This window comes from Typopeltis vanoorti, chromosome 23, assembly GCF_054136105.1.
Source record: "Typopeltis vanoorti isolate ZY-2024b chromosome 23, IOZ_Tvanoo_1.0, whole genome shotgun sequence".
In the NCBI taxonomy this organism is placed as follows: domain Eukaryota; kingdom Metazoa; phylum Arthropoda; class Arachnida; order Uropygi; family Thelyphonidae; genus Typopeltis; species Typopeltis vanoorti.
Window position 1 is genome coordinate 4,990,816 of NC_143571.1, and position 24,094 is coordinate 5,014,909.

General features: G+C 35.1%; 2 protein-coding genes across 4 annotated transcripts in view; one reads left to right on the forward strand and one right to left on the reverse strand.

The window, feature by feature from the left end:
• LOC150093587 (smoothelin-like protein 2) overlaps positions 1 to 9,897 on the forward strand; it is a 133,284-nt gene extending 123,387 nt beyond the window's left edge. Inside the window, exon 3 of one of the 2 annotated variants that reach the window (XM_090413111.1) lies at positions 8,817 to 9,897. In XM_090413111.1, the coding sequence (XP_090269237.1) occupies positions 8,817 to 8,847 (31 nt within the window). In that variant the 3' untranslated portion in view covers positions 8,848 to 9,897. The remainder of the gene's footprint in view (positions 1 to 8,816) is intronic. The other variant, XM_090413109.1, reaches the window with a different exon arrangement.
• Positions 1 to 24,094, reverse strand: part of LOC150093588 (AH receptor-interacting protein-like) — a 108,300-nt gene that overhangs the window by 40,536 nt on the left and 43,670 nt on the right. For both annotated transcript variants that reach the window (XR_016550337.1, XM_090413106.1), the window contains exon 4: positions 8,340 to 8,482. Coding sequence is in view for 1 of the 2 variants with exons in the window: in XM_090413106.1 (XP_090269232.1) it covers positions 8,340 to 8,482 (143 nt within the window). In the remaining variant the exon portion in view is untranslated. The remainder of the gene's footprint in view (positions 1 to 8,339; positions 8,483 to 24,094) is intronic.

The window sequence follows — 24,094 nt, forward strand, 5'->3', positions numbered from 1 at the left end:
CTATAGAACAAGTAAAACATTCCAGCTACTTTGACACATTTTTTAGTGAAGATGGTAAATTACATATGGAAATAGACAACAGAATAAATAAAGCTGATATGGTAGGAAGTCAACTGAATAAATTTATATGGAATAAGAGAGAAATTAGTCAAAACACTAAATTAGCTGTATACAAGAGTGTTCAAACCAATTTTAACTTGTGGATCTGAGAGCTGGGTTAGAAATAAACACTTGACCAAAGACTAGAGACCACAGATATGACAGCCTGAGAAAGATTAGAGTGAACAGATGGCATCAGTGGCAATATCATATTAAAAACAAGAATATTAGGAAAGCACTTAATATTGTTAGCATCCAGGAGTGTGTTGGCAGAGCTAATCTCAAGTGGTATGGTAACTTAAACAGAATGGGAGAGGAAAGATTAGCAAAACAAGTGTTCTTTGCCAGGTTAGCAAGAAAAAGACCCAAAGGAAGACCAAGATATAAGTGGATTGATACAGTAAAAAGTGCCTTAGAAGATAGAAATATAAGATCTGATAATGTTGGAGTCTTGACAGGTAACAGATTGATTTGAAGGAAAATTGTAGATAGGAAGTTAATAACGGTATAAGTTTTTCATGTAGTACTATCATATCATGTACACCCCTTGAGAATACATATCAGGAATTTGATGATGATGTATCTGCTCTATAAGGCCAAGTGGCAAACACATCATTTATACAGTAAATGATTTGAGTATTGCTAGGATGAAGGATTTCTTCTTATTCCATATAGAAATTAACTAAAGGAAGAAAGAAAAAGATACTGTAATTCCATTTATTTCTTTGTAACCTTTTGTATTTATCCATGTAAAATAATCTGAATGTACTGTAAATGAATAATTCAAACACATTGCTGGGGGCAGGGAAACTATGAAATTAAAGGCCTCCATTAATTATCTTAATTAACCTCCATTAATTAACTATCTTAATAAATAGAGAAGTAATATAACTAATCATGATCTAAATTTTTCTTTTAATACAAATTACAAACAAACAGAACTTTTTATAAAAGAGGAGATTTAGCTGTGAGAAAAGCAAGTGACACTACTTACTGCTTGGCAATGGCAGATATAAAATTTGTGAATATTGTCCCCAGAAAATTGGGTAGGTTTGGGCTTTTTAACAATTTCTTTGGCCAAGGGCTAACATTTTTCACTAATGTTTTTTTTTTTAACATCAGTGATATTTTGATCTACCTGGTAAGTAGTTTCTTGTGTTTAATTTACATTTTGTGGATACAGAAGTACAGATTTTTTTGTGAAGTATCCAGTGGTTTTTCTTTCGATGATACTGTTGCCATAATTTTTATGACAAGTAGATTCTCATTCAGAGGGATCAATTTTGGATGTGGTTTCAGCAGTGAGACCATAACAGATCAGTCGAGTAATGCACTCCAGAGAAAAGCATGCATCATCATGATACGCTGAAATTATTAAATGGTGGGGCTGACCTACAGGTTTGTGTCACTTTTGATATTTTCTTAACTGCATCTTTTGTATCTCTCTTTCATCATTCTACCTTTGGCATGCATGGGAATAGTATGGGCAATCTTCCTCACAGCTGACACATTCAGGTTTCTCTATAGAACAAGATATGCTATCACACTCTTTACTACCATATTGAGTGCAGATGGTAGAGCCTGTTTGGGTATGTCCATATTTCTGGAATGTAAAGCATCTTAGCAGCATAGAGATGTAGAGCCTGACGGAACTGTTGAGATATCCTGCTTTTAATGATATTGAAAGTTTGAGTGTCAAAAGTAAGGATATTCGTAGTCAGAACCAGGTGATCACTGCTACACATACATCTTCTACCTGTTCTCTCCTCGATCTTTAAGATTTGAACATATTTCCTCATCTGGAACATCCATTCTGACATTACACCTCTAGAACAGTTAAATGTTTTATAAGGTGTTGCTGGTAATTGGTATTTCCCAGTGATGTTTCTCACATCAGTTTTTTCCTGAGTATTACCAATATGTTTCTACAAGAATACCACTGAAATATATATATTTTTTAACTGTTTTGGGATATCCTGCCAATCCTTCAAAACTATTTTTAATACAGAAGGATGACATTTTCCCTGTTGGCTTTTCACCTGTTGAATAGATGATGAGAAACTGGTATATTTATATGTATATAAATGTCTGTTGTTTCTTATTTATGTCACCAGATGATGTATGGTACTTGTACTTGGCCAAGGCCTTGTGAGAATCCTGAAGAACTTCAGGATGAAAGATTCATGATCAGAGGGATTTTTAGCTCAGAACTAAAGATCCCCCACCAGAAAGCACACATGGATGTGCACTATCCAGCAAGCAAGCAACAAATTCATTCAGTAGAAGAACATTGGAATTATCCTGGACACTACACTAGCACTTTAACAAGCCTTGAGTTCTGTTCCCAGATCAATCATGGAAAAAACTAACTGCAACATATTGACAACTTCAGACAAGCCCACTAACCAAATGATTCTGGCTGTGCTCAGGACCACCTATCTTGCTCAAGTATGGGGCCAAAATAATGCAAGACACCAGCATCTCTCCCACCTCTTTCCAGAAGCCCACAGTTCATTCCACAAGGTAAACATGGCAGCAGAGCACTGAATTCCAGGGAAGTGGTCTGGAAGATAGGAAGTAAAAAAGATTTGGGAGTAATAATGTGAAATAATGAGTGTGAAAATTCAAGAAAAAAAGCATAGCAAAAGAGGAAGAATAAAAATAGTCTTACCTTTGGAGGTAATGAATGCAAGTTGTGTAAATGAATACAAGAAAAGTATGGTAGCTGGTGTGGGTGATGTGTAGCCTACCTTGATGAGTGTCTGACTCCCTAGAGATCTTTAATAACAATAATAACTTCAGGTCTACATTTAAAAAAAAATCATACTATATAAATTTGGATATCATGGTTAGTTCTGATATTAGTTCTCTGTTTATTAATATATGACTAACAGGGACCACTGATTTAATGAAATCCCAACTTACCCAGAGATATCTGAATTATACAAATTTATAGTACATAAATGTTATTTTACATGGAGAGGAAGAAATTAAAGAGAAACAGGTGAAAATGCAATGGTTTCCTTCTCCCTCCCCTGCATCCTATGGCTAATTTCTGTATGGAACATCCAGAATCTCTCAAGAAGTTGCATTCAAACCTTTAGTCTGGCTGTGCTATGTAGCTGAAATGTGTTTGCCATTGATCAGATAAATCAGATTAATTTTTAATGCATTTAAACAGCTAACATTCTAAAATGAAATTCACAATAGATAATTGCATCTTTTCTTAACATTGGATATACATATTTAAGATGGTGTTCATTATCTTCTATTATTTATGGAAAGCTAAAACAAAACTAGAAAATACATAAAAAATCATCATTCAGCCCCAAAACAACAACACTATGTTATTCTTAAAATGCTAATTCCCAAAGCCAGAGCTATCTAAGTGCTCCTGTCAAAGAGATCAACTACCTCTGCTAGACATTTTTAGCCAATGCTTACAACCCTGTGAAACAAATGAAATACTACAGAACCACCCAGCCCCACCTCCCCAAACAGTCTTAGCCTCTATGACTTGAGTACATCTGAAAATTCAAAAAATTGCCAAATAACTATATTCTCCATGTCACACTCACACCACTCTTTGGCCCCAGCACCCTCATAAACTCACTAAAGGACAAACTCCATTGTCTATCACATCCAGAAGCATATCAAGTGCCCTGTGCCTATAACTTGGTGTAATATGGACAAAGAGCAAGATCTGTTAACATCCATGGAGAACACAACAAATACAGTCACTACCATCATTATCCACCTCTTCACACAGGACTAGACAAAAGATAGCTACAGAGCTATACAGAAGTCTAAAGCGTCGGCAGCAATGAAACACTCTCCTAACCTGAAGCGTTATTATATCATAAATTTGGGAGAAAGTCTTTTCAAGATGAACTCCAAACCACCAATAAGAAACAATAATTATGTTGATCCAACATTGGGACTTCAGTTTTCTTGTCCATTAGAATTTGAATTGTTTCCAACAATACTGTGACAAGTTTGTGTTCTGAAAATGCTTTCTGAAATCCAGCAAAATACCACTACTGAATAAACACATTATTTATTTTGTTCTTTTATTATATTTTATATTATATTTTATTGTTTTCATTTCGAACACCATAAAATATAAACATTTATATACAGTTCTACTTCATGCTTAAACCAAGTTATCTCCTTTTTCATGCACTGTTCTAAGTAGTGAATATGCTGCTCAAATGCATTTCTATTCTCCAAGGAACCTGGTAATGTGTTTCTGGAACAATTGAAGGTCAGGTACAGTCATTCAAGAAACTCATCAACAGAGTCATCATATCCACTTGGCTATCCAAGTGGATAACCAAACCATCAACAAGAACGGAGAACGATATTGCTACTGCACTAAATTACCCCAATTTAAACGATATGTGTAAATCATAAATGCTAGTAACCAAAGATGGTGAGTAGTCTGTGGAATATTCCCTAGATGGGTGTGTAGACTGCAGAAGTTGGGATATGATAGAAACATTAAATTACTTAGAGTTTTATAAGATTGATGCAGGGGAAATGTTCAGTACAAAAGAGAACAGAACAAGATGTCATCCTTGGATATTGAATAAAAGTGTGGTTAGTAGGAGTGCGAGGACTATATTTTTTGCTTGGAGAGTTGTGAATGAATGGAATCGGTTGCCAGAGTCAGCTGTTAGAACACTATCTATTAATGGGCTCAAGGAGAGGTATGACAAATTGTGTGGATAGTTTGGGTCTCCCAAGATGAGTGTTTGGACTCCATGGAGGTGCCCATACAATAATAATAATAGAATTCACTAAGCCACTAACTGCTTAAGAGAGGAGACCTCCACATAGCCTTTAAAGGAATGAGGAGAACCGACCAGGGCTTCTGACCTAATGTCCAATCCTCACCATCTTGTGGTGCACCCTGTTGGGTATCTACCTAGATACTGAACGAACGAGGATGGGCTGGCAATTTGGGATTTAGCCAACCTAATTGTATTCTTATCGGCTTAAACCAATATTACAAAATGATGGTACAACATGATAAAATTTCATGCCGGCTGGGACGTTGCCCGGTAAACAAGGACCCCTGTTGTTTTCCCCAGGGAACCATGAAGAACAGCAAAAAATCAGCTACTGGAACAAATCTGAAAACACACCCCAAATCAGCATCACCAGAGTTAAAGATCGGTACTATCAACATAAGATGCCTGAATGGCAAAGAAATGGAGCTAGCTGAGAAATTAGATAAGTACCAGATCGACATAATAGGGGTTACTGAAACAAAAAACACAAAAACTGGTGAGATCTTTCTGAGCAATAAATACAAAATGTTATATTCAGGCAATGAAAATCAAGGAAAAGGAGTAGCCATAGTATTCAACACTAAATATGAGGCTAATCTTCTTAAATGGCAGGCAGTCTCAAGTAGAGTGATGTGGACAAATATCAGAATGGGGAACTGGACAATGAGACTTATTTATACGTATGGTCCCACAGAAAGTTCTACTAAGGTAGAAGTGGAGGAATTTTTTAAGGCTTTAGAGAAAGCAACTGCAGCAATGAAGAAGGAAAAGTTAGCCTTGTTGGGGATCTAAATAGCAGAGTAGGAAATGATTGTAAGACAGACATACAAAAATATTTTGGGAAAATTTGGAGAAAAGAGCAAAGCTAATAATAATGGCAAATATCTCTTGAATTTTTTCTGCTCAGGACATGGACTGGTTATTACTAACACCATGTTCCAACATAAAAATATGCACAAATTGACATGAAGGGAAGAGGCAAAGAATAAGAAAAGTCTCAATGACTGTGTTATAGTTGACAGTAATGTTTTCTCCCTGGTGCAAGACACCAGAGTGTACATAGGATTTGAAATTGGAAGTGATCACTATTTAGTCTTCAGCAAGATAAAATTGAATTTCATACTGTAAAGAATTACATGCAATAAAGTTGTAAAGCGAATAAAAGTTAAGCAGCTGTCAGATGTGAACTGTAGACTAAAATGCATGATCATTGAAGAAAAAATAAAAGGGTTTGAGAACAGGAACCAAACCTTGGAGATTCAGTGGGAAGCCGTGAAGAAAACTCTGATTGATTCAAGCAGAGAGGCATGTGGTGCGGTTATCTGCAAGGATAGAAAAATCAAAACTCCGTAGTGGACACAGGAAGTTAAGGAGGCACTGAAGGAAAAGAAGAAAGCACATCAAACGTTTCTGGCAAATAAGTCAGCTTGTGCTCTTAGAGAATACAGAGACAAATTTAAGAAAGCTAAACACTGAGTAAAACTAGCTAAACAAGTCATTGCAGGACTTTCGCAAGAACATAGAAAATAAATATCAAGAAGGTGGCAAAATATTCTGAAGGCTGTTGAAGAAGCTTAGAAATGGAGGAAAGAGTGTTGTAAAAGGAATTAGAGATGATAAAGGTGACATGAAAATGGGAGAAAAAGATATCCTTGAAGTATGGAGTAATTACTTCAAAAAATTACTAAATGAAACAAGCACTGATAGCATGGTGGTAAAAAACACTCAACAGGCATACAATCAGGAGCATATCCATACTTGAAGTAGAAAAAGCCACCAAAGGCTTGAAATGTGGAAAGGCAGCAGAGGTAGATGATATTTGACCAGAAATGCTTGTATGGTGGTATAAGAATCTTACAGTGGCTGCTGCACAGTTCAGAAGGCCTGGACAGAGGGACGCATTCCTGATGATTGGAGCAGAGCTCTCATAGTACCCACATATAAAAAAGGAAATAAAACTGAATCTGAGAATTACAGAGGAATTTCCCTACTGAGTGTTCCTGGTAAGATTTATGCAAGTATACTTGAGAAACGATTGAATAGAATTGTGGAAGAAAAGCTTGATGAAGGACAAGCTGGATTCAGGCCAAATAGAGGTGTCAGGATCAGATCTTCACTTTACGACAGATAGTTGAGAAATCATGGGAATATAACAAAAATCTGTATTTAAGTTTTGTTGATCTGGAAAAGGCATATGACAAAGTGCCAAGAGAGAAGCTATTCAATACATTACAGTTATATGGTGTCAAGGGCATTATATCAAGCAATACTTAGTCTTTATTTGAGTGGTATTAAACATGATATCAAAATTGGAGATGTTAATGTCAGCTCTTTTCTTTATGCAGACGATGTTATACTTCTAAATAAATCCACTATGAGTCTGCAAGATTCCCTGATTAAACTGAAAAACTGTTGTAATAGATATGTTATGAAGGTCAGCAATAAAAAGACAAAGATAACGAAAATAGGCAGAATTGCTGAAAATGTCAACTGCGTTTTGAACGGAGAACCTGTGGAACAAGTAAAACATTTCAGCTACCTAGTCACGATTTTTAGTGAAAGTGGTAAATTAAATATGGAAATAGACAACAGAATTAACAAAGCTGGTATGGTAGGAAGTCAACTGAATAAATTCATATGGAATAAGAGAGAAATTAGTAGGAACACTATATTAGCTGTATACAAGACAGTGTTCAAACCAGTTTTAACTTATGGATCTGAGAGCTGGGTCAGAAGTAAAACACTTGACCACAGATATGAGAGTCCTGAGAAAGATCAGAGGCATGAACAGATGGCATCAATGGCAATATCATATTAAAAACGAGGAAATTAGGAAAGAAATTGACATTGTCAGCATCCAGGAATGTGTTAGCAGAGCTAATCTCAGGTGGTATGGTCACTTAAACAGAATGGGCGAGATAAGATTAGCAAAACAAGTGTTCTCTGCCAGGTTGGCAGGAAAACGACCCAGAGGAAGACCAAGATATAGATGGAATAATATGGTACAAAGTGCCTTAGACGATAGAAATATAAGATCTGATAATGTTGGAGTCTTGACAAGTAACAGACTGATTTGGAGGAAAATTGTAGACAGGAAGTTAGTAATGATGTAAATTTTTCATGTAGTACTATTATATCCTGTTCACCCCCTTGAGGGTACATGGCAGGAATTTGATGATGTCTAATGGTTAATCTAATACATGAAAAGCTTGTGATGAAGAAACTTCACATGTGATCTTCTAATCTGTTCTTATGCTAAGTAAAATATGGATAAAATATATTGTTTTTAGTCAAAACACATAAATCTGGAGGGGGGGAGCAAGTAACTGCAAGATACAAGAGTTAAGTTTTATAATTAAAATTTAACTCTTGTTATTCACAAGTACAGTGAAACAATAAAACCAATCAATCTTCGCAATTTTCTTATAAATTTGGATTAGTACTTACAAGGATCTTGCTGCAAAACAGTTGAGGTATGTTCAATAACAGGATAATAATCTTTTTCAAACAGTTTACACTGAGAATAGTTAAGTAGAAGTGGCAGTTTTTTTTTGCTCAGTTCAATCCATTCTTCCTCTCCAGGCTTTTCTCTAATAATAACAGAATCCAAAAGTGAGGGGAAAGAAATTATATATTATATTATATACATATCAAACTTATAAAACATCGCTCATTCCACTTGATTAATTATATGATATTATGCATAATTTTAGACTGTTAAATATAATATTTGATATATAAGTAGCAATATAACTAATATACACTCGATTTTGGTAAAAATGTTCATTTTAAGGAATGTATTTTTACTGCTAATGGAGTAATGAAATAGTTAAACATCAATACAGCAAAATATCTGCTTTTGTTTGTTTTTCTTGATTAAAAAAAATTTTTTTTTTTTAATCAAGATATCTGTTTTTATTTCAGATACTCAATCAAAAAATTTCAAGTCCATTGAAACTACTCTATCACTTGCCTTAAATAGTCTAACTACATACTACCAGCAATCAACTAAAACCAAACTCCTTGAAAACCCAGACTGGCCTTTTCCACCTTAACAATAAGGAAGCCAACAGGAAACTACAGATTTCTTGGGAGGGCTCCAAAATAGAACATTCCTGGAACCCAATCTACTTCTCATATAAAACCCACATAGAAAAAACAAAGGCAAAGGTGAATGCAAGAAACAATATACCAAGAAAGCTTACCTCCTCCAAATTGGGTGCAGACCCTAACACACTGAGATCTCCTGCCTTGGCCCTTTGCTATTCTTCTGCTGAATATGCCTGCCCAGTATGGTCCAGATCCTGCCATGCTGAAAAACTTGATCCAGCATTGAATGAAAGCTGCTGCTTAATTACAGGATGCCTGAAACCAACACCAATAAAAGACCTGTATACTTTGGCTGGTATTGCATCCCCTTCAATTTGAAGATCTGCATTCTCAGCTGATGAAAGAAGCAGACAAATGAATGATGAACACCACCCACTATTCGGCCAGACCGCAGTGCCCCAAAGACTAAGATCCCAACATAGCTTCCTGGAAACTGTTGAAAACCACCTAAAACTCTCCCAGAGATAAAACTTTAACAATGGCTTGCACTATATCCTGAAAATAATATTGGTATTCAATAGCCGGACATCTTCCACGTGGTACCCACTTGGACTGGGATACTTGGAAAAGCCTCAGACTGCGAACAACAGGATGCTGCAATAAAAACCTCATCAAATGGGCTACCTCACTGGCCCAGACAATTGTGAGTGTGGGACAACCCAATCCATGGAACACCTTCTTTCTTTCCGCTTTCTTCCATCACCTTGCACAAAAGAGGACCTTATATCCTGCACAGAGAGAGCAGTTGATTGTGCAAGATACTGGAGGAACATCTGACCGTATTTATTGTATATAAGTTATGTATAGTTTCCTTTTTTTCATATTTAATTATTATTTCCCTGTATAATTCACCTACCAAATCTAAGCTGATCTCATTGTAATGTATCCTAATTTGTTGTAAATCAAGTTATACCACTTACTTACTACTGTACCACTTGTGTTTGGATACGAAATAAAAATATTTCAGATCAAGACCTGAAATTGTATTCTTATTCTAATTCTAGCATTACTCATCTTGTTTCTTTAAAATTCTGTCTCTGCATGGCACATAGTGGCTTGGCGTGCCATCAGCATATGACCATTAGGGTGCCTCGTGCTGGAATTGGGTGATCTCTTGTAAAGGCTTTGGCCTAGTAAGATTTGTAAGTGTAATACTGCACTCTCAGTATGAAATTCAGTAAATAAATATCATTCCAAACACAAATAAAACAAGTCTACTGAATAATTCTTATTACTCTAAATAGACAAAATCTATAAACTATGCTTAATAATTGGCCTAGTATTTTTTGACAAAGATACTTTGGCTTTTCTGAGAACTATCTGCAACTTCCTGTTCACCACAACATGAACAACCCAACGACAATAAATAAACAAGGTTAATCTTAGACTATGCAGATCGTATAGGAGTACTGTTAGGTGGTGTCTACTAATGGGTGGGCAATGATTTGTTGATTTATAGGTGACTGTTTCTTATGTTTTAAAGCTTGGCATTCCATATTTGTTATAATCTGGGTTTTAGCAAGATCAGTTTAAAGATTGATCTCGCTAAAACACAATTTCAATGTTTTCATATCTGGTTCTTTAAATGATGTATGGTGTTCACTTTTTTCTGTAGCTGATCTACCAGTCTGGTTAAAAGTAGGCTGATTTGTTGGGTATAGCATTTTGTATGAGGAAATTTTCTGAAATTTTCAGAATATGAATTTCATACATCATTTCATACACAAGTGGTTGCAAAACCTATAGCAAATTGATGCTACTGTGTGTGTGTAGTGGGGGGGGGGACAGAAACAAGAGAGAAAGAATCAGTTGATATTGGTGGCCAGATGTGATTGTGAATGCTTTGTCTGTGAATGAATTTAAGGAGAAGTATGATAATAGGTATTGTGTAAATTATGGTTAGTGTCAATGCAGGGTCTCCTGCAATGAGTCTTTTGACTCCATGGAGACACTTTTATAATAATAATAATAATATTCTTTTTGAGGAGCTGGGGCATATTTTATGGAGGACAGTTTTTCCCAGAATAAATGGAATGAAAATGAAAGATAAACCGTAGTAGCAGGCTGGGTGGGTTAGCAGGTGAAGTGTAAATTTGGACAGCTGTTGCTTGTATAATTATTGAAGATTTAGCAGAAATAGAGAGGAATGATGGATGCCAGTTCTGCTGAACAGCACCCATGGAAGTATCTGTACAAAAGACAATATAGAAATCAACCAACTGCAAGACAGTGTAGTGACGACTGGAGAGATTCTGTGAGGAGGAGGAGGAGGATATTAATTAGCCATACTGCCTTCTTTTGGATAGAATTTAGAATTTTTAGAGGTTTTCATACATCACCCCCTAATAAACTGTATTCTAAAGTTGGGCAGATTTATGGTTTGTAGACATTGAAAAGGTAATGCATTGCACAAAAAAGAACTAAGTTTTTTGGAGACTGATGAAGCTTAAGAAGTGATGACTTACCTTGATTACCTAAGACTTACCTTGTGCCATAGAAGGCTAAAGGTAACTGCTCCAAGAGGTCATGACTACTTTCAAAGGTAAGGAAAGAAGAATTAATGTCTTATTAAAAGAAAAATTGTGTTTTGGAAGCATTGAAAGTGACTAGGTTATTGCCCTCCTACTGAAGGACAGTATGGAGATCAGTGTTTATGTTATGACTGTTGGAGCTGCAAAGTTTGTCATACGAGTAGGAATAATGGAGAGTGCCATATCATCAGAAAAAGGGAATAAGTCAATGGAATAAGTCATCAGCAAAAGGGAATATCAGAAGAGGGAATAAGTCAATGAAAGATCATTTATGTATATGAGGAGGAAAGTGATATAATAGATCCCTCAAGAATACCAGCATTAGTAGATTAATCTGAAGAGAAAATACCACTCAGTGATACACGCAACGTACAACCAGAGACAAAAAAAACTGGTAATCCAATTTAATTTGTTTATATTATCCTCCTTCCCCAAACACACAAGAGATAGCAGAAGCTATAGAATATTAGTGCTGTGGATGGGTCAGAGATCAGGAAGAAAGAAGGAACCTGATAATGTGTTTTTCAAATTACAGCTTGTTATGCTTAGTTTACTCTCTGTCTGTCTGTCTGTCTGTCTGTGTGTGTGTGGAAAAGTGTCCTAAAAGCAAAGAAGTAGATGAAATGAAAGAGGAAGATGAGAAGGTAGTTTTTGATATATTTGCAGACTTATCATGAATGGATATTGACAAGAAGTGCTCATGTGTTTATGGGAAAAATGACTGAGATGAAACTATAAAGGGGAGAGGACCCAATTAAATTTTTTGCCCTCTTCTGAATAACATCAGGCATTTCTTAGAGGGGTTTCAGGTGCTATCTTCATATGTGAGAATGATATTCTAAGGTACAGGTTATTCAAAGTTGTAATTCATACATATAGAAATCTTGTATACAGGTGAGAAGTAATGTAATGAGGAACAAGGAATAATAGGTAGTTTTGGTTTGGGTATTCGTAACACTGCAGGGAAGAGACTAGTTGAGTTTTGCAGACAATTCTTTGTTTGTTGCTAACACCTGCTTTAAACAGCACAAAAGAAGATTGTACACATGGATATCACCTGATGGACAATACAGAAATCAAATTGACTATATACATGGACAAAGAAGATGGAGAAGTGCAATTCAGTCTGTCAAGACTTTTCCAGGTGCAGACTGTGGAACAGACCATGAGTTATTAGTGGCTACGATATTTCTCGGACTCATCAGACAGACTTCGAGAAGTCTGTCCGATGTAACTAGAGCCACAAGCGCATGGAATATTATAAATTCCAGCATATTTATAGAAAGGATGGTTATCTTTTAGAGATCTTAGTAATTTACGAATAGATTCTATTGGTTTAAATGTTACTCTTAGTTTGCGTTGTTTGAGGAGGCTGGCGAGCTTGTTGCAGATGCCACTTACAAACGGAATTGCAATAATTTTTATATATTGAGTATCTTCTTGTTCTCTTTGTGGTGGTTCAGAGAAAAGGACTTTATTGACTAGTCTTCTTGGATAGCCGTTCAAATACAGATTGTTGGAAATAAATTTTAACTCATCTTGAAGGGTCTCGTCCGGTGTGATGCGAATCGCTCTTATCTTTAACAAGTGTACAATGCTGAGTTTATGTGAGATGTGGTGAGAGGAGCTGAAATGTGGGTAGCGACCTGTATTGGTCGGTTTTCTGTACACCGATAGATTTATACTGCCATCAATTTGTTTTTTGATTAAGATGTCTTAAAAACAACGAGACCCTTCAAGATGAGTTAAAATTTATTTCCAACAATCTGTATTTGAACCAACAATCTGTAATATTCCAAGAAGACTAGTCAATAAAGTCCTTTTCTCTGAACCACCACAAAGAGAACAAGAAGATATTCAATATATAAAAATGATTGCAATTCCATTTGTAAGTGGCATCTCCAACAAGCTCGCCAGTCTCCTCAAACAACACAAAATAAGAGTAACATTTAAACCAATAGAATCTATTTGTAAACTACTGAGATCTCCAAAAGACAACCATCCTTTCTATAAATATGCTGGAGTTTATAATATTCCATGCGCTTGTGGCTCTAGTTACATCGGACAGACTTCGAGAAGCCTCGAAATCAGGCAAAAGGAACACATTGGCTATGTCAAAAACAACAGACAGGATATTTCTGGCCTATCGAGTGGGACAAAAGCTGTTCTCCTTACATAGAGGAAGATTACCATTCAAGAATTTTCAAAGAAGCAGCCACAGTCGACCGTTCTACTGTCAACCTTAACAGAAATCAAGGCCTAATACTCCCAGAAATATGGAAAACCCTAATCAGAACTTTAAAAACGAAAGAAATGAACTTTAATACAAACTACAGAAAGTTCTTAGCAACAGCTAGCTAACCTTGTACATGCGATAGGTGTTTCACTCACGTTTGATACTATTCTATTTGTAATTATTCTAGTCAGTTTTTTTACAGTTATTTTTGTCAGTTTTGCAGTTACGCATAATTGTGAGATTGTTTAAACTTATAAGTACTCTGAAGATGCCAACAGTTAAAGTGTGGCGAAACTAGTTGGTTCAGTTTAATAATAAAATTGATCAACACTTGATCTGCAACCAAATATTATTATTATACTAATTTATGATCAAGAAAATACCTTCATGTTGTAACCAATTCTTTTGCTCTCTTCCTGAATAATGCTTGCTACAGTGAGCAAAATATATAGGAGTAGCAAATATGTTCTAATTTCCTTTACATGTGCTAATTCATATTTAAATGTATCATTCTGATCCCATGTAGATACAGGTACTATCAAAGATGAGGAGAGCTGTCTTATGTGGAGTCAGACATAGCAAAATCTTTCTTACAGAGTCCACAAACAATCTACTAATCTACAGCTTATCTACTTAAGAATAAAACATCATCTCTAATTGAGGGATGTATTAAAAAAAAAAAAAGATGAATGATATTTAAACTCAGCTCTCCTGAAACAATTACAAGAATCTCAATCTTTTATGTTAAAGATGTCAGAAAAAATTGTCAGAATTCTGAGGAGAAAAAAAATATATCAAAACTTGAAATAAGTAACTTCCAAGATGCATTACCACGGTTAGTCTAGTAAGATAGCCGAGGTGGGGGATGAACCTTAAACAGAATGATACAGTGCTTATATTTTAGTTGTAAATCAGCAATCAGAATTGAATTGTGTATAAGAAAATAGATGAATGGTAAATCAAGTGTAAGGCATAACTGAACTATCTCTCTCTCTCTCTCTCTTTGCTGTTACATATAATCTACATGGATTACACATTAAGGAAAGTGATGTTAAGCCTCATATTCAAATAGTAGTGGCTTGAATTGGCTTGAAAAAGTTCCATATTTTGTCTCTAGAGCAGGGTTTCCCGACTATGTAATATATATATACAGGTAACCCTCGTATAACGCGGATGTTAGGTTCCATAGAAATGCCGCGTTATATAAATCACGTTATGCGAGACTCAAATCACATAAATAGGGTTTTTTTTCAAAATAATTTTTTTTTTTTAAATTATATAAACAGCAATGGCATATCCAACAAAAATATATTTTTATTTATTTCAGGTAATTCATTTAAGTTAAGAAAACAAACTATGAAACAAATACATAGTATAAAATTATAAAAATTACAAATTGTATGTAAACTTCATTTGCACATAATGCATAAATATTTTAGGCAAAATAAAATAAAGTGCATATTTTAATCTTTCACAACACGAGGATTTGAGGATCGGTTAATAAACATTGATTTTGTCATGTAATCACCTGATGCATTACTAAAAACAGTAGACTAATTCTATCTTTGGAAACGTTTGAATCCAGAAGCTGATCTTTCATTTTTCGAAATCTAGATGCGTTTTTTCCAATATAACCTGGATTCATCTGCATTGAACACCTGATCTGCGCTATAAATGTTTATAAACTTTGAGAGTTTTTTTTTTGTTTAACCCTTTGATTACCAATAAGAAAAAGCTTTGGTTAAGCTGAGAAACCACTGGGTTGCTAGGAAACCAACTTCAAAAATGTGGTTATTCACTGAAACTACTAGAAATAAAAGGGTTAATAAGATTTCCATCCAAAGGAATTTTCTTTTGAGTGCAATCTTCTATCCAAATCATTAGAGATTTCTTCATTTTATTCCCATTTGAATATCACATACACGTTTTGCACTTATCGTTGACCCAACAATAAACATTTCTCGGATTTTATGTTCATTTAGTTAAATTGTTCAAATTGTTGATTCATTTAAATTCAAAGTCCTTGCAACAACTCCCAATTTTCTCAATTTTTCAACTGATCCATGAGTTTAATTTTTATTCAAGAGAAATGAATTTTCTTTTCCATGTTGGTTTTTACCTTTCATTGGAGTTTGTGGCCATTACTATAAAAATAATGTTCTACATCAAAAAAAGTATTACATATTGTATGTAACTCACCAGAAAACAAAGTGCTCAGCTTGAGATGAACACACTTATGATTTTTTTAATACGCTTTCCTGGAAGAAAACGAAGACAATTTTCAACAAGGAAACTTGACACCTTAAACAATTGACGTACATGCACGCTAAAGGGTATTTCCCCTAATATAAATTTGCTACTTATAACTACATGCGGATACAGGCAGACACAAATTTAACGAAGATAAAATTTGATTTTTAAGTCGCGCAGTGAAAAACATATGAAAAGATAAAGGGTTACTACAATCTGTAGACACGTTATATCGAAACCGCATTATACGAAGGTTACCTGTATATAAATAATTGAAAATAAAAAATTAAAAAAATGGAAAAAAATAAAAATATATTTAATCCACCCACGGTACAAATGTATTATAATAGGTTTACTAATAACATGTCATAGATGGGAATCATATAAAAAAATATATATATATAAATAAAAAATAAGCTGAGCTTAATCCTTTTACTGTGTGTGATACATCATGCTCTTAAATAAATCTACTACAATTATTCAGAAACATGAGCAAAATTAAATAATCACAGTGATAAATTTGGTATGAAAATAAACAGTAAAAACACTAAAGCTACAATAACAGGCAAGAAATCAGAAGTCATAAATTGCATTGTCAGTAGTATTTATTTTTTTTTAAAGATAAACCTCACACAAAGATTGCAAACCTATAGTGCAAAAGCATGGGAATATACTGTATTTTTCCATATACAAGACGATAGTTTTTTCTAAAATTTTTAGACCAAAAATATTGTGGGTAGCTTATACACGGGGGGGGTAAACAGTTGAGAGACACGCGATTGCTGTGGCGAAACTGTCGGTACCTTGTCTCCACGAACAGGCTCCCGCCAATCACTAGCCTTTGTTAACTCTGTCGATTGATGTCATTAACAGCTGATTCTGAACCAATCAGAGCTCTGAAAGCATTCATACATCTGCATCTCAGTGAGGGTAAGTTTATGTATTAACAATAGTTTGAGCAGTAGCCCATAAAAATGTCTGAAAATAAAAAACAATTGTCATATTCTTAAAAATTCAAGTTAAAAGTCATCAATTAAGCAAAAGAACATGGAAATAAAGCTTCAGAGAAACAGATTGGACCTCCTCCCGCTGAGTGTATGATGAGACAGTGGAGAAAAAGGAAGAACAACAACTAAAGATGCCAAAAAAGAGGGCCTTAAGAGGAAAACCAGCAAAATGGCCAAACTTGGAGCAGAGGCTTAAGACTTGGATTATGGAGCAGCACCAGAGTGGGATATGTGTGTCAACCAAGCTTATTCAGTATGAAGCAAAAAAGTTTGCAAGAGAAATGAACATTGTTGATTTCACTTGTTGAAGGCAAAATGGTGCTTCAACTTCATGAAGGGAGAAGGGTTGGCCATGGGAACACGAACCAAGTTAGCCCAGAAAATGCCACCAGCATTTTGAGGATAAAATCCAACAGTTTTACTCCTATGTCATAAAATTTCAGAAAAAATATGCTTTTGAACCAAGTCGGATTGCAAACATGTATGAAGTGCCTCTCAATTTTGATATGTCTTCCAGCAGAACTGTTGATATGAAAGGGGTCAAAACAGTGGCAATCAAAACAAGTGGTCATGAAAAGACACACTACACTGCTGCCCTTTCATGCTGCAGATGGTACCAAACTGCCTCCTATGTTCATTTTTAATTAGAAAATGAATCCTAAAGAGAACATACCACCTGGCGTTCTTGTCCAAGAATGCCAGGTAGTATGTAGGGAACACGAATCAAGTTAGCCCAGAAAATGCCGCCAGCATTTTGAGGATAAAATCCAACAGTTTTACTCCTATGTCATAAAACTTCAGAAAAAATATGCTTTTTTCTGAAGTTTTAAAGATTTTCTGAAGTTTTGTCTTTTCTTCAGAAAGCAGAAGGCAGACCATAAGACAGTAACTTGGTGGGGAAGCCTTCTATGACACTTCTATGTTTGCTCTTATTTTTTTAATAAGAGCAAAAATAAGTTTCTCCAACATTTTCCATGGCTGGTGTTCAAAGTTGGATCTTCCTCGGCCAAGTTAGCCGGTCTTGGGCGTGGACAGTAGGGTTTTTTCCCCAGTTTATCCTGGGGTTTTTCATCCCACAAAGTAGGCAAACTGGCCTTGAGAACTCAACCCTACAGACATAGGATACACTGGGGTGTTCAGACCTCAACTGTTCACCTTATCCTGTGAACAGTTGAGGTCTGAAGATTAATAAACCCTCCACACCGCAAAGTAAAAGAGGGGAAAAAGGAAGATGAGATATTGATTTCTTAATTTTGGGTTTGAAAAAGTAGGGTTTGTCTTATACACGGAAAAATATGGTAACTTTTTTCTTTTTTTTTTATGAGACTTCCACATGTAAACCTATACTATATTATTGCAATGGGCAGGCTAAAGTTTTTTAATATATATTTTTATTGATTTTCTATTGTTATTCAATTTTATTGTATCTATTTATTTTTTACATAATCTGGAAACATTACTCTAAATACCAAACATGGAACTTTTTCAAGTCACTTCAAGCCTTCAGTAGGGTAGTGGTTTCAGAATAAACGATAAAATTCATTTCTTACCTAAACATGATCACAAACATCCATGCTCATGGCAGGATTAAAACTTTCAGTCTGAGATTAACTTCTCAGCTAAACAGGCCAGCAATCTGGATTTAAATCTTATGAGACATAAGACAGAACTGTGTTTGGTTGCATTGAAATTCAGTTGTGTAAGACCTTTCCATTTTATATTATTCTATTGTTAACCTTATCCTATGCACTGTCCTATTACTAACCTTAACCCTACTGTAAAATCTTGATGTAGCTTAAATATACCAAAGTGCTTTACATTGATTTTTTTACAGAGGTTAAGTCCCATGAGAATGTTGTAAAAATAACTTGTTTGTCTCTGTATATTTTGTACTAAATATTTTTGTAAATAACTCTTTGAAAATTAACTGTATATACTCCTTTAATAAGAATATTTCAGAGTTTTAAAAAACAAGGCAATGTTTTGCCGCCGGAACTTTATGTAACAGCTCTATATGACGGCATAAGAAAGATTGTTTATGATTTTTTTTGTGTATGAGAAAGACTTACAAGCTCTGCGCATAAACACCTCCGAAGTCAGTCAGAAAGGGTCAAACAACTTTCCGATGGCCAGCAACTTACAATCAAAAGAAAGCGGAGAACTGAAAGCGGGCCAAACTTGAAAGAAGATGAAAGAGTGATGCCGAGTTCTTTGGGGTTACAAACTTCGTGTGAGGTCTCAGAGAAGGCATAATAAAAAGGGACAGAGCCAAGCATAGGCAGCTTCCCCCAGTTCGAGATGTCACTAGAGAGAGAGAGAGAGAGAGAAGACTTCTAGGCCAGAGAGAGAGGGATCCCATTCGAGAGTCAAAAGAGACAGTTGGTAGCAATTACAGTTTTTTAGAAGTGGGAATTCAAGCTACTTGAGACGGCAGTAGTCCAGGCATTTTCGGCAAGCCAAAGCAGAGGAGAAAAGGTGATGTAAATTACCTGAAGCAACTTCACTCGGAAGTTTTTCTTTTTGCCGTGGGAGAACAACATTTTTGCCAGAGCTATGAGTATCACAGGTCGTTGTTTACAGCCCGCTATTTTTCCGATGAGATACTATTGAAGCCAAATTTCCTGAAGGAAGCTCAAGATCTGAGATGAAAGAATTGCCATAGAACTTTTAGTGAAAGACTTTTGACTGAATGTGCGATACAGAGTCTTTGTAAGTTACACACTTTTGTATATTCCCTCTTACAGTTGTTATAGAAGGACATTTAAGATTTTTGTTTAATAGTGATAAGAAGTGTCCTTAAGAGAGTCAACTGGCATGTTGGAAATTGATATCAAATTTGTAAAAATAACTCTAACCTCTTTGCAAGTAAACTAGGAGTTTAATAAGTTGAATTTGTAAGCGGAGAGTTAATAGGTTTTTGAGTTAAAGAGATTAATTAATGTTGAAGTAAAAAGGTTCTAATTTGTGCTAAAGAATTTTTATACATGGATAGAGAAAGCAATCTCCCTATTGTTTAATTCATGTATATTTCATAGTAATGTAAATAAAATGTGTTTTTATTTTTTTGTTAAAGGAGTGCTGCCTGATTGTTTATTTTTACAACTGCACTGTTCCTAAATAAATCTAACTTGTGAGTGGGAAACTAAGTGAGATAGCCAAAGCATAAAGTTAAGTAAAAGAATAGACCACGACTGTTTGTGTAAAGTTTTATTGAAGGAATTTGTGTTAGAGAGAGAAATCTGCCGGCTGTATTATTGAGTTTTATGCTAATTAAATTATATTAGTGGCACAGTCTAAATTAAATAAATTTTCTAGTAATTGCCATAAGACTCGTAGTGCGAAGGGTAGATAAACATAGTACGTAATAATATAAGCAAGAAAGATTCAGAGAGAGAAAGTGAGCACAGCTAATTAGAATAAAGTATAAAGATAAATATTTTAAGAATAACGGTATATATAAGGTATAAAAAAAATAAAAACACTAAATAAAGAGAAATTAACAGCATATGATTACAATGGCACAGCATTCGTTTACGCTATCATGATGACACACACTGTTTTTCGTTTGACAAATCTCGACGTGCTCAAATGATGCAAGTGAAGATGCAGATGATATCATTGTCAGCAGAATGATGAGTAGGACTAAAGTTAATAATAGGATAATGTATAGGAGGAAGAGCATGTGCCAAAAAAACAGTGTTTGAGTAGTTGATACTGGTAGAGAAATCTAAAGAGAGGAAACTGGAGATCTGATCAGAAAAGACAGAAGGCAGACCATAAGACAGTAGCATGGTGGGAAAGCCTTCTATGCCAGCTTCTATGTTTGCTCTTATTTTTTTAATAAGAGCAAAAATAAGTTTCTCCAACATTTTCCATGACTTGTGTTCAAAGTTGTTCAAGACTGATGACCTTTCAATTTTTTTCAAGTGAAATGAAGTGAGAGCAATGGGATGACAGCTTGATGGTTGACTTTCATCTTCTTTTTTTTTTTTGGGGGGGGGGGGGGTGATGAATGCACAAATAAAAGATTGCTTCGATGCTGATAGTTAAGATGCCAGACAAATATGGAAGTTTGAGTAAGAGATAGAGAATGACTAAAATCAGGAAAAATCCTCATTAGTCTGGGGTACCAGTGGATCAGAGGAGGCATACAGTGAGCCTTTTTTGGTATAGCAGGAGATGAATTTCTGCAGTAGTTGTCTATACAAGGGTTGGAAGAAACAAGTAATGCCAAGAGATCAGCCATATTTTTGAGCGATGTGAGTAAAGTAATATCAGGATGCAAGTCAGACAGGTAATTGCCAAACTGCCTTGACAAGGAAAAACCAGAATGCTCAAATGCACTTGAGCAAGAAGCAAGTTTTTGCAATTGGCTTAGTAAAAGTCTGATAGGAATTTTTTTTTTTTTTTTTTTAAACATATGTTATAGGCTGTACTATATAGGCTAAAATTGTAGTTTCTGACTTAAGCCATTTCAGATGTTATTATTCCAGTTATTATCTTTGTTTTGCCACATTTGCTGGAAGTGAAAAAAAAAAAAAGAAAAAGAAAACTACATATACTGGAAATGTTTCCAAAATGTTTGACCAAACTCTGGATACTTTGTTCTACTCCTGATTCTGATGATAAAAGAAGCTCATATAAACATAGGTAGTTTCTGGTATCTAGAATGTTGAGTATGAATAAAAATTGAGGGAAAGCAATTAGTTAGTGGATAGGAGGAGGGAGGGGAGATATGACACACATATAAGGGATTATTAGCAGATTAATGTGCATGGGGTTTTTCATAGTATGGGAAGAAATAGTGAAGGAACTAAAGGTCATCCCTGGAAGCTGTGCAATCCCATGCAATGATCGTTATATCAACAGTAATCAGTGTCACCCTTTACTAATCTCTCTTTCTTTCTTTCTTTTTTCTTTCAAGACAAAATAATCCCTTAGGTTTTCTTTGCCTAACTAAAGAGTCTCCTCCCAATGCTAATACCATGATGTCACTATCTAGCCTGTCTCCTCATGCATCTGATCAATGCCTGCCATATTATAGCCCATAAACTTTATTTCTACAGTCCTGCTTAATTACAATACTCATCCACTTCTTATATTTATCTGCCTAACTTCAAGTACACAGTAGTACAATGCTGGATTCTTAAGTTATATCAATTCTTATGCATTTTCCAGTTGTAAAGTGTAATCGCTTTACAACTCCATATGCATATTTTTATTTTCTCCTTCAATGAAATCTCCCATTATGCATTATGAAAGAGAGTGGCATTAAACTAGATATTAGAATTGGAGATATCAAACTTAGTTCTTTCTTTTATGAAGATGATGTACTCCTAAACACATTCAGTGCAAATCTTCAGGCTTCCTAACTAAACTGAATAACAGCTGTAACAAATGTGGCATATTAATCAGCAATAAAAAGATCAAAACAATGAAAATAAGCAGGAACATAATAAAATTCTTATGTTCCTGCTTAAGAAGGAAACAGACAATGAATAAGCAAAGCTGGTATGGTTGGGAGTAAGCTGAATAAATTTACATGGAATAAGAGAGAAATTAGCCAAAACAGTAAACTATAATTTTAAGTTAAGGATCTGAGAGTTGGGTCAGAGACCACAGATATGGGAGTTCTGAAAAAGACTGTGGGGTGGGAGGTTTGAACAGATGGCATCTATTGCAGAATCATATTAAAAATAAAGACATTAGAAAGGAACTTGACATTGTTTGCCTTCAAGAATGTGTGAGCAGGGCTAATTTAAGGTAGTATGATCACTTAAACAGAATAGGAGAGGAAAGGTTAGCAAAACAGGAGCTGGATGCCAAGATGGCAGGAAAAAGACAGAAAAGAAGACTAAGGTCTAGAGTGGATGAATTCAGTCAGAAGTGCCTTAGAGAAACGCAATATCAGATACAACAATATTGGAGTGCTGATAGTAATAGACTAATTTGGAGGAAAATTGTTGATAGGAGATTATTAATAATGTAAACTTACTCATGTAATGCTGTCATAGTATTGAACAGCCCTTGAGGATACATATCAGGAAACTGATGATGAAATCCCCTGTAACACCAACTAGCCACTTTGTGGTATCTCATGGATATTTTCACCAAATGGTGGCAGAGCTGATACTTCCCCTGAGGTAATCACCAAATCTCCCACTACGATCACACTCCTTTTGGTTGTCCAAATTATGTGTATTTGTTTTAAAAGTGAATTTCACCCATAAAAAGCTGTACAACTATTTGTTCATTAGTATAGTGATTGAACTAAGGATTAGATAAAGTGGAAACACTGCTCTACAGATTTAAAGGGGAAAAAAAAAACCTCTTTAAGTCATAAGCAAGGTGGTGATAGTGGTTTTGCACCGGGCAATAAAATACATCTACCATCATCTACCATCAAAAGACATTCAGAAATATTTGTGCCTACAGTGGGCTTTGAACTCGTGATAAACTCGGACTCAGTTCTCAAAGCATTTGAATGAAAAGCAGAATCACTATCCGCTTAGGCAGTGATTAAATAAACTGAAAAGCATATAAAATTATATTAAGACATGAGTGAGAGAAGTGGGATACACTTTAGAATGAAGTGGAATAAATTTTCTCAGTTCACATATTAACTCAAAAAAAATTTACATCCTCTTATTTCATTATTGATAAATTGTATCCAAAAAACAGTTTAAACAGCTTAAAAATCCCAAGAATATGGATGGTATATATTCTACCCACATAACCTTTGGTTGGTTGGTTGGTTTATAGTTTATTTGGCACAAAAACTACAAAGGTCATACTGTGCCATACTAAAGGTTACAACATTAGCATTTACAGAATCTGTACAAGAATCTAGTTTCACAAAGCAGCATCTCTAGGTAAACAGAACTGCTGCAGAGGACACAGCAACACACAAGATCAGAGGTTATTATTACAGTAGTGCAAAAATAGTTAACAACATAAATTAATACATAATATATGAAACACTAAGCCAAGGAATGCAGTATCTACATATATGTAAAATTATAATAGATGCCTTTATAGCAGTACAAAAATAGGTAAAAAGGGATTATT